General features: G+C 42.0%; 1 protein-coding gene across 1 annotated transcript in view; it reads left to right on the top strand.

The window, feature by feature from the left end:
• SHPRH (SNF2 histone linker PHD RING helicase) overlaps window positions 1–13,748 on the top strand; it is a 138,714-nt gene that overhangs the window by 72,971 nt on the left and 51,995 nt on the right. The window contains exons 16-18 of the mRNA XM_065400525.1: window positions 1,719–1,811; window positions 11,443–11,550; window positions 12,686–12,828. Of these exons, the coding sequence (XP_065256597.1) occupies window positions 1,719–1,811; window positions 11,443–11,550; window positions 12,686–12,828 (344 nt within the window). The remainder of the gene's footprint in view (window positions 1–1,718; window positions 1,812–11,442; window positions 11,551–12,685; window positions 12,829–13,748) is intronic.

Genomic DNA, 13,748 nt, shown 5'->3' with positions numbered 1-13,748 from the left:
TTGCCTCAACCTCCCACCCCGACATATAGGTCTCCCCCTTGCTCTCACACAAATTGTGGAGCACACAGCAAGCAGCTATCACAATGGGGATATTGGTCTCGCTGAGATCACAGCGAGTGAGTAGGCTTCTCCATCTGCCCTTGAGACGGCCAAAAGCACACTCCACCACCATTCTGCACTTGCTGAGCCGGTAGTTGAATAGTTCTTTCCCTGAGTCCAGTGCGCCAGTGTAGGGCTTCATGAGCCAGGGCATTAGCGGGTATGCAGGGTCCCCGAGGATGACTGTAGGCATCTCCACATCCCCAACAGTTACTTTGTGGTCCGGGAAGTAAATACCTTCCTGCAGCCGTCTACACAGACCAGAGTTCCTGAACACCCTAGCGTCATGAACCTTGCCAGGCCATCCAACGTAGATATTGGTAAAACGTCCCCGATGGTCCACCAGTGCTTGCAGCACCATGGAAAAGTAGCCCTTCCGGTTGATGTACTGGCTAGCCTGGTGGTCCGGTGCCAGGATAGGGATGTGAGTCCCATCTATAGCCCCACCGCAGTTTGGGAATCCCATCTCGGCAAAGCCATCTCTGATGAGCTCCACGTTTCCCAGGGTCACTACCTTAGATAGCAGTAGCTTGACGATTGCCCTGGCTACTTGCATAACAGCAACCCCCACGGTAGACTTGCCCACGCCAAACTGGTTAGCGACGGACCGGTAGCTGTCTGGCGTTGCGAGCTTCCAGAGGGCTATGGCCACTCGCTTCTGGACAGTCAGGGCTGCCCGCATCCGGGTGTCCTTTCGCTTCAGGGCAGGGGACAGCAACTCACACAGTTCGAGGAAAGTCCCCTTCCGCATGCGAAAGTTGCGCAGCCACTGGGATTCATCCCAGACCTGCAGCACTATGCGGTCCCACCATTCCGTGCTGGTTTCACGGGCCCAGAATCGCCGTTCAACAGTATCAACAAGACCCAGTGACAGCGAGATGTCCTGGGCGCTGGGTCTCATGTTCTCAGAGAGGTCGGAGCTAGTGTCCGACTTCATGCCGTCACGGTAGTGCCGTAGCCTCCTCTCATGATTGATCTGCAGCTGCCTCTGGTACAGGTGGAGGAGAAGCTGCGAGGCGTTGAGAACTGCCACAACTGCAGCGATGGTCGCAGCGGGATCCATGCTCACACTGCTGTGGCGTCCGCGCTGTCAGTAATCAGAAAAGCGCGCGAACTGATTTCCCGCCGGCGCTTTCAGGGAGGGAGGGAGGGAGGGCTTGAGTGACGGACGGATGACGACAGGCGCCCAAAAGCACCCTCGACACATTTTTTTACCCAGAAGGCATTTGGGGCTCGACCCAGAATTCCAATGGGCAGGGGGGGACTGCGGGAACTGTGGGATAGCTGCCCACAGTGCACCGCTTCCAATGTCGACGCTTGCCCCGTTAGTGTGGACTCACAAAGTCTCACAAAGTCGAATTACTGTCCTTAGTGTGGACACACACGTTCGACTTAGTAATATCGATTCCACATAGTCGAATTAACTAAAATCGAAGTACTCTCGTAGTGTAGACAAGGCCTAAGATTCACAGAGGAAATCCCTACCTTTAAATTAAATATTTATTATTATTCTCATAAGTAGTCTTGTTCTGGGATTCCACTAATGATTTCATTGTTGCTATACCAGATAATACAGTATATTGTATTTCATGATAATTGTTGCTTTTCTCTATGTGAAGAGACTTCATTCTACACACAACCTGATGGAACTACTGGCAGCAAAGCATCCAGGGATACCACCAACCTTGCGTGATGGCAGACTTGAGGAAGAGGTGATTGTTGTTCATTTTGGTGTAAATGTACAGTATTTTAAAGAACAATATGTTTTGCAGATTGTACTTTTTTTTTAAGACTGTAACCATCTTTTCCTATTATATTATGTCAAAAAAGGGGGGGAAATCATCAGGCCAAGTACTACATGGTAAACCTCCAGCATGTTAATAAAATTGCATCTGATTGAATGAGCGAAAGAAAGGAAAATGTCCAATTGCTGCTATTCTGAATATGTGCTGATCTTTGCTATGTTATAATTATATGTTTTGGGGAAACTTTAAATATTAATCACTAGAACTATGATCTTACAAGTGTTTACGTATGAATAGTCTCATAGTCAATGAGGCTAGTCGTGTAAAATTAAGTACCTCTCATAAGTGTTTTCAGGACTGGGGTCAAATAGTGCAGTATATAAAGAGGGTGTCAGAGGAGAAGGAATAAGTATTAGCCACCTCATGGACCAAACTATGGAAAGTACCTGTATCTGAAGTTTGCGAAGTGGTCTGTTGAATGTTGTGTGACAAATGATAGTCAACTTCTCAATTCAATTCTCAATTCACCTCTATCTGGTGATCCTTTAACATCTTTTCACCAAGAGTCCTACTGAATTCTCCATTACTGATCATTTTTAAATTGTATGTTTTTTCTAAAAGATATGCTCTAGGAATTATTTTGGGGAAATTCTATGGCCTCTGCTATATAGCAGGTCAAACTAGACGATCACAATCATAGAAATGTATGACTGGAAGGGATCTCAATAGGTCACCCAGTCCCCTGCACTGAGGCAGGACCAAGTATTATCTAGGCCATCCCTGTCAGGTGTTTGTTCAACCTGTTGTTAAAAACCTCCACTGATGGAGATTCCACAACCTCCCTAGGCAATTTGTTCCAGAGCTTAACAACCCTTACAGTTACAAAGTTTTTCCTAATCTCTAATCTAAATCTCCCTTGCTGCAATGTAAGCCCATTACTTCTTTTCCTGTCCTTAGCGAATAAGGAACACGATTTATCACCCTTCTCTTTATAACAACCTTTTACATACTTGAAGACTGTTATCATGTTCCCCCTCTCATGTTTTTCTAGACCTTTAATCATTGTGTTGCTCTCCTCCGGACTTTCTACATTTTGTCCACTTCTTTCCTGAAGTGTGGTGACCAGAACTGGACACAGTACTCCAACTGAAGTCTCGTTGGTGCTGAGTAGAGTGGAAGAATGACTTCTCCTGTCTTTCTACAATGCTCCTATTAATACATCCCAAAATGATACTTGCTTTTTTTGCAACAGTATTACATGGTTGACTCATATTTAGTTTGTGATCCACTATGACCCCCAGATTCCTTTCTGCAGTACTCCTTTCTAGGCAGTCATTTCCCAATTTCTATTTGTGCAATTGATTATTCCCTTCTAAGTGTAGTTCTTTACATTTGTCCTTATTGAATTTCATCCTTTTTACTTTGGACCATGTCTCCAGTTTGTCAAGATCATTTTGAATTCTAATTCTGTCTCCAAAGCACTTGCAATGTCTCCCAGCTTGCTATCATCTGCAAACTTTATAAGTGTACTCTCTATGCCATTATCCAAATCATTTATGATGATATTGAATAGAACCAGCCCCAGGATAGATCCCTGCAGGACCTCTCTTGATAGGCTCTTGCAGCGTGACTGTGAACCATTGATAACTACTCTGAGTATGGTTTTCCAACCAGTTGTGCATCCACCATATTGTAGGTTCATCTAGGTTATATTTCTCTAGTTGACTTATGAGAAGATCATGTGACACAGCATCAAAAGCTTTACTAAAATTGAGCTATATCACATCTACTGCTTCTGCCCTATCCAATAGTCCCTTATAGCCTTAGAGTATATGAATCTCCCTCTGCTAAATTTCATGTACAGTAAACACTTTTTCCTCTTTGCTGCTTTAAACCTAAGCTGGTGGGTGGTTTCATCAGTGAGGGAAAGGAAATAAATTTCCAAGCATCAGGGGTTGTCTGTACTGTGCATTAATCCTCACCAAAGGTGTGTAAGTTCTACTGCACTCAAATGTGTTGTGCACTAATTGGCTTATGTGAAATGGGGCTTTAGAGAACTTTTAGTGCATGCCAGCAGGGTCCACTCTTCAGTTAGTGTGCAACATGCTAGCGTGTATTAGAATCTCCATTCTTCTGGTGTGGACTACTACACTGTATAGACAAGCCCTTAGTCTCTTTAATATCCTTTCTGCAGCCCAGTCTCCCCCACAGTTCTGGAAGTCTGGGCTACTCTTCTCTCTGCAGATTCATGAAGGTAGATCAATGTTTGGCTCCACACACTGGCCACTCCCCCTCCGCTCTCACTTGCCGACAGATTTTCTGCTGCCTCCATGGCAGCAGACTGGGGCAGTTTCTGTTGCTTACATTCTTACTTTGCAATTTGAGCTTTTTCTGTCCAGCTTTTGAGCAGTGAGGAGAAGTGTTACTCCTCATTCCTAGGTCAGGTAATCCCTTGGGGGTTTAACCCACCCTGAGCCTCTGCTCCCTGCTTGCTCCTCTTTCCCTTCCAGGCATGGCAGAGCAGCCAAGAAAGCACAGGGTTAAATCCAAGCAGTGCTCTATCTGTGAAGCAGCCTTCCCAGGCTATGTAGATGTTGACTAGTACCCAGCCAACCGACCCTAACTCTGTTAGGTTCTGGGTCTGAGTCAGATAGGCAGTTGTGGTCCTCAACTCCGCTCTGGGAAAAATGGACCAAAAACACCAGTGCAGAGCAGGGAGAGGCTCTAAATGTGAGGAGGACCCTGATCACCTGTCTCCCGGGGTAAGTTCAGGGGACCTAATGCAGAACAAAGAGGGGAACCTTGTGGTCCTGAGTGCCCTGGGGAAAGAAGCAAGGTCCTCCCTCACAAGCCAACCAGGAGGACTCAGACAGTGAGTTCCCCACTCCCACTAATAAGGGGACCCAGCGAGAGAGGATTCTGAGTCAAACCTCTCAAGTGGGCTCCAGGAAGGTAAGCAACGAAAGGCCTTACCAAAGCTGCAACAGTTTCTGTGTTCCCAAAGCCTGCATAAAAGGTTGAAAATCTAAAAAGGCAAAAAAGAAAGAGAAAACACACACAAAATCCAGGAGATGAGTCTTGTGACTCCTCTTCCTCCCCCTCCTCCACTTAGGAAAGTGAGCTGTTCGGATCGGAATCCCAACAGAATGGGGGGAGGGGGAATGTAGCAAAAGTGTGTTTTTGTTTGTTTGTTCGTTTTTTTCCCCTAAGAAATTTCAAGAACAACATTGTTTCCATGATTCAAATCCAAGCTGAGCAGGCTCCTGAGAGTAAGCCTCAGAACAAATTTCTCCCCACATCCCCCGAGGTTGCAATACCCCATTATTCCTTCTTCAAGAAAGTGATTAGGGATGATGAAACATGCCCGATGAAGGCAAGCACATTAACAGGAGCGACCGTAGGCTCTGTAAAATTCAAAAACCAAAGGGGTCTATTACTGAGATACCGAAAGTGGACGCTGCTATAGCGTCCCTCCAGTGATATAGTTATTCCCTCAGAGGGGGAGTTGTACCTGAAGAACCACATGGATAGAAAGATGGAGGCCACTCTCAAAAAGGATTTTGAAGCTTCGGGCGCCTTTTGAGCACCCCTGTCACTACCTGCTTTGCCAAAGCATTTCTTTCCTGGCTGGAAGATCTCAAAGCCCTTAAGTACAGAGATCACCCTGACTTTGGTTCCATTTTAAAGCAGATCTCCCTGGCAACAGCGTTTGTTGCTAGTGCCTCAGTGGAGGCACTGAGATTCTCAGGCTGAGCCATGACTTCCAGCTCAATAGCCTGGCACCACCTATGGCTGTGTCCATGGAAGGTGGACACTCACTTTAAGCAGGTCCTATGCTTGGCTGAGTTTAGAGGCTCCATCCTTTTTGGAGAAAAGCTGGAGAAGGTGGTGGTTGACGCAGCAAAATCCAGACAGTCTCTCCCTGCCCCACCAAGTGCTCCCAGGAGAGAGTACAGGCCAGTTTTCAGATAGAGGCACTCCTTTTGCTCACCATCCTCATGGAGGTACTAGCAAAAGTACAACAGATTCTCCAAGGGAAAACTGTGAAATCGAGGTCCCGGATGGGAAGTCTAGAGGGACCTTAGTCCTCCCTCTCTTCCCCAAATCCACTTTATGAAAAAGATCATATCTGCCTTCTCCCAGAACTGAAGCTAGGGGGCAGAATTTCCCATTTCCTAGAGGAATGGCTTCCACTGACCACAGACAAATGGGTCAGGGAGACAGTGAGCCACGGAGACTCCCTCGAGCTAGGGGCTCTATCCCATCTGTTCTTCATCCAATCATGCAGCTCCAATGACCCTATAAACCACAGTCTGATCCAGAACCAAGTATCTCATCTTCTGTTATGGGAATGATAGAGAGTGTAATTTCAGAGGAAAGGTTGTCTAGGCTCTACTCCATGTTTTTCATTGTCTAGAAGTGCATGAGGGTTATCAGAGCCATTCTCAACCTAAAGCAGTTCAACAAGTGGATGAAGAAAACTAAGTTTCAGATGGAGATCCTGACCTCTACAGAGTCATCGCTATCCCAGGGGGGACTTCTTGACTTCAATAGATCTAGTGGATGCATATCTCTATATCCACATCTGAGGTTCGCTTACAGCAGGAAAAATTATCAGTACTGAACACTTCCATTTGGCCCTGTCCTTGGCCCCCAGAGTTTTTACAAAGATACTGGTAATGATAAATAGCCACACTCAGGTTGCAGGGAACTCAGCTGTACCCTTTCTTGGATGACATTCTGATCGGAGCTCCATCGTGATCACCAGTGCACAGGGCCGTGTCTCGGACATTGTGACATCTGCTATTGGTCTCAAAAAATAAGATGAGACCAGGCAGCAGTAATTCCTCATTGGCCAACACCTTGGTTCTCAGACCTGATAGACCTAAAACCAGAACCTCCACTCCAGCTCCCATTGAGACCAGACGTCCTCTTTTTCAACTAACAGCTTCAGTTCATAGCCTGGCTGTTGAGAGGGAAGTGTTAGAAGGTCTCATTCTGTCCTTCAGAGTCATCAAGACATTGCTTTAGAAGGAAATTGATACTAAAAGCATACTTCTCTAATTACTCCAGGTTCTACAACTGGTATCAAGAGCACAATGCAAATCCCAGAGATCTATGGAGGGCTGTGACAAGCTATGACTTCAATGTCAGCTGCTTTTATCCATTAAGACTTGTTTCTTAGTAGCTGTCTTGCCCACCAGGTAAGTGTCAGAGGCTTATCTATACAAGAGCCTTACTTCATGTTCCATGAGGACAAGGTGATGCTCAGGACACTAGAATCCTTTCTTCCTAAGGTGAATTCCTCTTTCAACATTTCCCAAAAGGTTGTGCTTCCTTCCTATTGTCCAAAATCATAACACTGAACTGAAAAGGTGTTTTACATCTTAAGATGTCTGAAGAATATTGAAAATCTATCTCAAGCATATAGAATCCATGAGAAGATTGGGCTCCCAATTCATGTCCTTCCATGGACATAGAGTTTCCAAATCCTCCATTGCTTTGTGGATTAGACTATGTATCATGGAAGCCTACAAATCATCAGAGGTTCCTGTCTCAGAAATGATCAAGGCACGCTATATGAGATCCTTAGCAGTTTCATGGGTGGAACGAGCAAGTGTGTCCACTTCAGAAACTTGCAAAGTAGCCACTTGATCTACATTTAATACCTTCATTAATCGCTGTAAGATGGATCTATCTTCTGCAGAGACCTCCTTTGGCAGGAAGGTGCTGCAGGTGGTAGCCCAGAAATAATATTGACCTTTGACCGAGCTCATGAAAAGAGGAGTGCTTCTTATTTATTGAATTCTGTTTTCACAACACTCTGTCTGATCACTTCTCACTACTTCCTGGACATCCAGAATTGTGGGAGATGCTGGGCTGCAGAATGGAAATTACTTACCAATAATTTCCTGTCTGCAAATAGTATCTACCACAATTCTGTTCACCCTAGATGACTCATGAGCCAAGAGTCAAATATTAAGTGGAATTGTTATGATAGGACTGTTTTTCCTTGGTCTAATGTACATAGTTGTTACATTGTCTCTGGAATATTTTGTTAGTGAAATTATGCAAATTTTACAGTTTTGGAATAACTCATCTGGTAGTAAGCAGGAGAAGAGGGGATATGGCCAGAGTATGCAGAGCCAAAATTTTGATCTGCCTCTGTGAAGCTATAGTGAGAGGAGAGCAGCCCAGATATCCAGAATTAAGAGAGTTACTGCTGGCAGAAAGAAAATTCTGTAAGAAATTTTCCATTCATTTGTGGGGAAGAGAACAAGCTACAAAGTATCACAAAACAAAAACAAATTAACTGAAAAGCACTGAGCATTAATTCCAATAGGTTTCCCCTGCTTTAGCCAGCTGAGAAGGGAGAGGACATATCCTTCCCCTTAGATTTCCTTTGGTGCAAATTCCCCTTACTTCTATACTTTGCCCTGACCAAACATGACAGGCAGGGACCTGTGAACCTTTTATAGACAGCATCAACTTTAACTTGTCATAATTGCCATGGTTTGTTGGAATGTTCAGTTAGTGCATGTATATGTAATTTTGTATGCATATCTCTTGTGTGTGTTTCTATAGTATTGCATTGAATAGGATGCCTTTTTCTGCAGCGAGTTAAAATAGTGATGGAGATTAAATTAGTTTAGGCATTATTTTAAGCTGGAGGACATGTACCATAAGCTTTCATCACAAAGTGGAATTGTTTTTCTCTTTTCAAAAGCAACTATGCATAAACAGATTTATATATGCTTCTTAGCAAAATTTAAATTTGAAAAAGGCATACTCTCATAAACTGTGATTATACTGTTACACTAATAAAAAATGTCTTTGATAGCTAGCCCATATCTTTGTTCACCTGCCACCAATTTAGACTCTCCTTTGATACTTTCTCAATAGTGCATTTAGCTTCCTTTTCTTCGCTTCCACTTCTAGACCTAGAGAAATTGCTTTACCATTCTTTTTTTGTCTTTTTCTCTTGTATCACAGCACAATCATAGTGCTTTATTACCCTTTTTATAAGATATACATACCAATAATTTGAGCAAATCTACTCCATTTTCTTTTTGAGGGGATTAAAATATACATATTTGGGGCATAAATTGGTCTTAAAATGTGCTTATGGATGCTGCTAAATTCCATGATCTGCTGTCAAAATTTTAACAAGGTGCCCTCAAAATTTCTGCCTCCATCAGAGATGATACATGAGAGGTTGCTTCCACTCCACTTCACCCAAATTCCATCAGTTCCATATTCTACTCCTCACCCCACTCTGATTAATTACTATCCACCCATGTACTTTTGTGTTGGCTCCCACATGCCTTTCTTACCTGTCCAGCTATTCCTCATAGCAGCAAAAATAGGGGTAGGTGTGTTGTCCTGTCATCTCTGATCGTGGAATGATCAGGCCAGAGGCTTTCTGATGATGGGCTCAGTAGATGGTTGGGACAGAATCCCTTTTTAATATTTTATGTGAGAGAGTCTCCCTTACTGCTAGTAGTCCGGTGTGGGAGGAGCAGGCATCAATCTCCCCTAGCTTGTATGAGGAATGGAGAGAGCCAGAAGAACAGGTCTTCTGTGGCTGGTAAGGAGACTTGGGCCTGATCTACACTGGGGAGGATCGATCTAAGTTACGCAACTTCAGCTACGTGAATAACGCGACTAGACTAGATGCGATAAATCGACCCCTGCTGGATCGATCACTGCCAGTCAATCCAGCAGATAATGTAGACAAGCCCTTAGTGGGAAGGGGATAGATATTGGAGATTTGGGGAATAGGACTTCAGAGGCCTGATGCTCCTTCCATTTATTGTCCCTCCTTTCATTGACTTCACTCTTGATTACCCTAGTGTGAGAGAGCAGAATCAGGTTCCCTCACGTTAAGAACTCTTCATACTAAGGTTGGGGCCAGGCAAGCACTATCAGGGAGGAAGTTGGACTGTAGCAGCCCAGTTGTTTATTTCTTGTAAACCAATTGCTAGGGTTTGAAAATTTTTATCTTTTTATGCTATTGTCACAAGAAAAAGGTCTGGAAACTTAGGTTTCATTTTCAAACAGAAAAATTGAGATTCTTCCTCATTGTCCTCTTTCAATAAAGTGCTCTTTCACATCCCTATGAGTCTCTCTTTAGTTTCAGTGACTAAGCTCCATCCATACCAATAATGATGATGATTCCATAGTAATGGAAAAGTGAAGTGAAACTTAATCAACCCCAAAATGCAGAAAACAAAGACAAAAATATGACACACCAAAATTGTGGTGTGAGGTACTACAGATTTTATTGACCATTTATTTGCGAAAACACGTGCCAGTAATCTACTTGTTAACCTGACAGTAACATATTGCCAAACTAGTGCCAATACCACAATGAATTTTTGTTCATAGAAGTGCTTTTTACCAAAAATAAGAAGTTCATCATCTGATTTGCCTAAAAATAGCAAAGAGACAAGGTGGGAGAGGTAATATCTTTTACTGGACCAAGTTCTGTTTCGAGATTTCGAGCCACACACAGCTCTTCGAATCTGGGAAAGGTACTCTGAGCATCACTGCTAAATGCAAGGTGGAACAGATTTTGTTTGACCTAAACTAAACATTTAGATTAGATTTGGAGCTTTTTATATATCTTTAATAAAGTTGATAGACATTTCAAAATGAAAAGGAGTTTTGAATCAAAATATTTTGAAAATGTCAATGAAATGTTTTGATTTTTTTTTTCTGACCTTTTCAAGACAATTTCATGAAATGTTGTGGTCAACCCAGATATGCATTTTTCTTTAATTAAAAAAAAAAAAAATTTTGGCCTAAAAATTTCTTTACTCAGTATCTCCCCATGTAAGTATTCTCACACTTCTTATCAAACTGTCTGTACTGGGCTATCTTGATTATCACCTCAAAAGTTTTTTCTCTTACTTAATTGGCCTCTCAGAGTTGGTAAGACAACTCCCACCTTTTCATGCTCTCTGTATGTGTATATATATCTCCTCAATATATGTTCCATTCTGTGCATCCGAAGAAGTGGGCTGTAGCCCACGAAAGCTTATGCTCAAATAAATTTGTTAGTCTCTAAAGTGCCACAAGTACTCCTGTTCTTTTTACTCAGTATGTTGCAGTTAGGTGTGATGTTCAGGTAAAGTATAAAATAAATTGCTGTTCTCTGACTCAGCAATAGCTACTGCTGTGTAGGCTCAACAGAATGGCTGAAAGGACAGAGAGAGAGAGAGAGAGGTTTAATTCAGAATTCCTTGGCTTTTTTGAATTTAGCTAAAGTCATTTTTCATCACAGTAATATAGTTTTTATGTATTACATTTATTAAATTTATTTCTTCTGTTTAGAGAAGAAAAATTGGTAGTCAGCCTCCTTCCTGCCTACAATTTGTCACAACTGTACTGTTCTCATATTTATAATCTCATGCAATTCAAGCTCTTTTAAAGAAAAAACAACTAATTGGATTTGCAGAGAAGCAAATACAGACCTTGGGTAACCAACCATACTCTTGGACTAATGCAATACAGTAGCTGAGAGCTTTTCTATGTTTAATTATTCCTTGTAAATATAAATGACTGATGCATATTTTAAACTCTTATTTGCATATAGGCTGAACAACTTCGACAACATTATATGAGTAAATCCAATGCAGAAGTTTCAGAAGCTCATCAGGCCTTGCAGCCAGTGCTACAGACCATTCGTGAGCTCCAGAGAAAGGCAGGTGCCTCTCTTTGGCTTATGATTTTTGATTTACTAATTACTTTTTAACCTGTGTGTCCTAGATTCCAAGTATTATTTAATATTCGTAAAGTGTAGCACCTCGAAGCCCCGATCAGAATGGAACCCCATTGTGCTGAGCACAGCACAAACACATAACAAAAAGATGGTTCCTGCCTCCAAAGAGTTTACATTTTTATTATTTGATGAGCTACAACAAATGGACGCAACAAGCAGATAGGAGGAACACAAGGTAACTGAGAAAATTATAATAAAGCAACTGCTTTATGTCTTTTCCATTGCATCATATTACACACGTACACACTTGCCTCTTGAAATTTAGGCTAAGAATCAAGCTATAAGAATAATACCATACTGGCCTGGAAGATTCTACATTTCTATATTTAAAAAACTCAGCATCAGGTGAGGTCTCCATTCCTTCCCAAGGAACTGTTCTTCCAGGCCAGTATATCTCAACAGCAGTAATTCACTCTGACAACCTAGCTGATGAGGAAAGGTGTAAAAGAAAAATATACTGATGAAGGCTTGAGCTGAAATGCTGATTTGGCTATACTGTATTACAATAAATAAAGACATAGAAGATTAAATAACACATGAGCAAATATACTTTCCCTTTCCATCTACATCCACTGTCTTTTACATTTTGAAACTTACTTCAGTCTTTTCCATTTTTTCATTGGAAAAACAGGCTTGTTTATGTCATTAAAAAGTCTTTTATTCCTCTCCCCTTTCTTTTCCTCCTAGCAGTCTGTGTTAAAGGAGGAAAAGGGAGTTATTCAGAATGGAAGGAAACTTCCAAACTACTCCACTTATGCACATGCTATAAGATCTTATTTTTCTTCTCTTGCATAGATAGCCTTCCTGTGCCTAATATGTAAGCGATTTAACAATATTGACGTAATTGAAATTTACAAAGAGGTACCCACTAGTTATTCTGGATATATTTGAGGGCAAAGATGGGCTTTTCCAACTGTATCTTTATCTCTTGGCTACTTCCAGTAGAATTTACCAGTCCCGGCAGAACATGATCCAGAGAGCAAAAAAGGCTCCTACCACAGCATGCAAAGCATTTACCTGTTGTGAGTGTTCATGAATAAATCTCTCTTGCATACAGATACATTCTGGGTCGCCTTGGTGGTTGGACGTGATCCAGACAGCAATACAATATGCCGTTGATGAGGAGCTTGTTCAGCGTGTGCAAAATGAGATAACCAGTAACTACAAACAGCAAACTAATAAACTCTCCATGGCAGACAAGTAAGAGAATAAATACAAAATAGCATAATTAATACACTTAACTCTGCTCAAGTCGTCTAATCAGTTTGTGCTAGCAGATGCAATTAAGTGCCAGGCACTTGTGCTTCAGAACATCTGCACTGCAATTAAGTTTAAAAACACACTTCTAAAAGGAGAAACTAAATATAAAACTTCAAAAGAGAGAGGCCTTCGGTTTTCCCCCAGACAAGTATTCATTAAAATGTTCTCCTTTGTATAATCTATGATTTTTTTTTAATTTTCTGTGTTCATGCAACTGCTGAGCAAAATAATTCAATGTTAATTGCATTGGGATTTAATGTTCTCTAAAACAAACTGACTTGCAAGTGAATCCCTAGAGGAACAAAATAAATTGCATCAATTTTGGACCCCTATTGGGGTCTATCCATTTCCCGCTTTGCAGCTTCCCATTCTTGATACCATTTTCTGGCCAACAAGTTCTGGATGGGTTTCCCATTGGAGACCATCAGTACTGCTTCTTCTATTGGAATTGTCACCAGTTACTTCCTCCCCACGAACATCACCCTTTTCACAAATACCATCAGTCCCAAGTTCAAGAGTGCTGCCTGTGCAGTACTCCCAGCTCATGGAGCAATAAATTACAGATTCATATGTTTGTCCTGTAAAGTGGTCTATAGATGAGTGACTAGCATTTACTGTACTTATTAACAGTCTGGCTTCAGCTACAGGAACATGAAGTGTAAGCAGTTGGCAAAACTGAGTATTTGCCTGTTTAAAAAAAAAAATACTGAAATGTGAATTGCTTATAGGAAAATTTCTATTTATTTACTCTACATTGCTATAAACAAACATAGTTCTTTACACACAAGTGAAACAGTACCCTTACTCTGAATTGTTTAGTAATAAGACTTGATCCTGCAAGATGCTGAGTACTGATACAG

This window comes from Emys orbicularis, chromosome 3, assembly GCF_028017835.1.
Source record: "Emys orbicularis isolate rEmyOrb1 chromosome 3, rEmyOrb1.hap1, whole genome shotgun sequence".
NCBI classification, from domain to species: domain Eukaryota; kingdom Metazoa; phylum Chordata; order Testudines; family Emydidae; genus Emys; species Emys orbicularis.
This window is presented reverse-complemented; position numbering and strand designations above follow the sequence as displayed.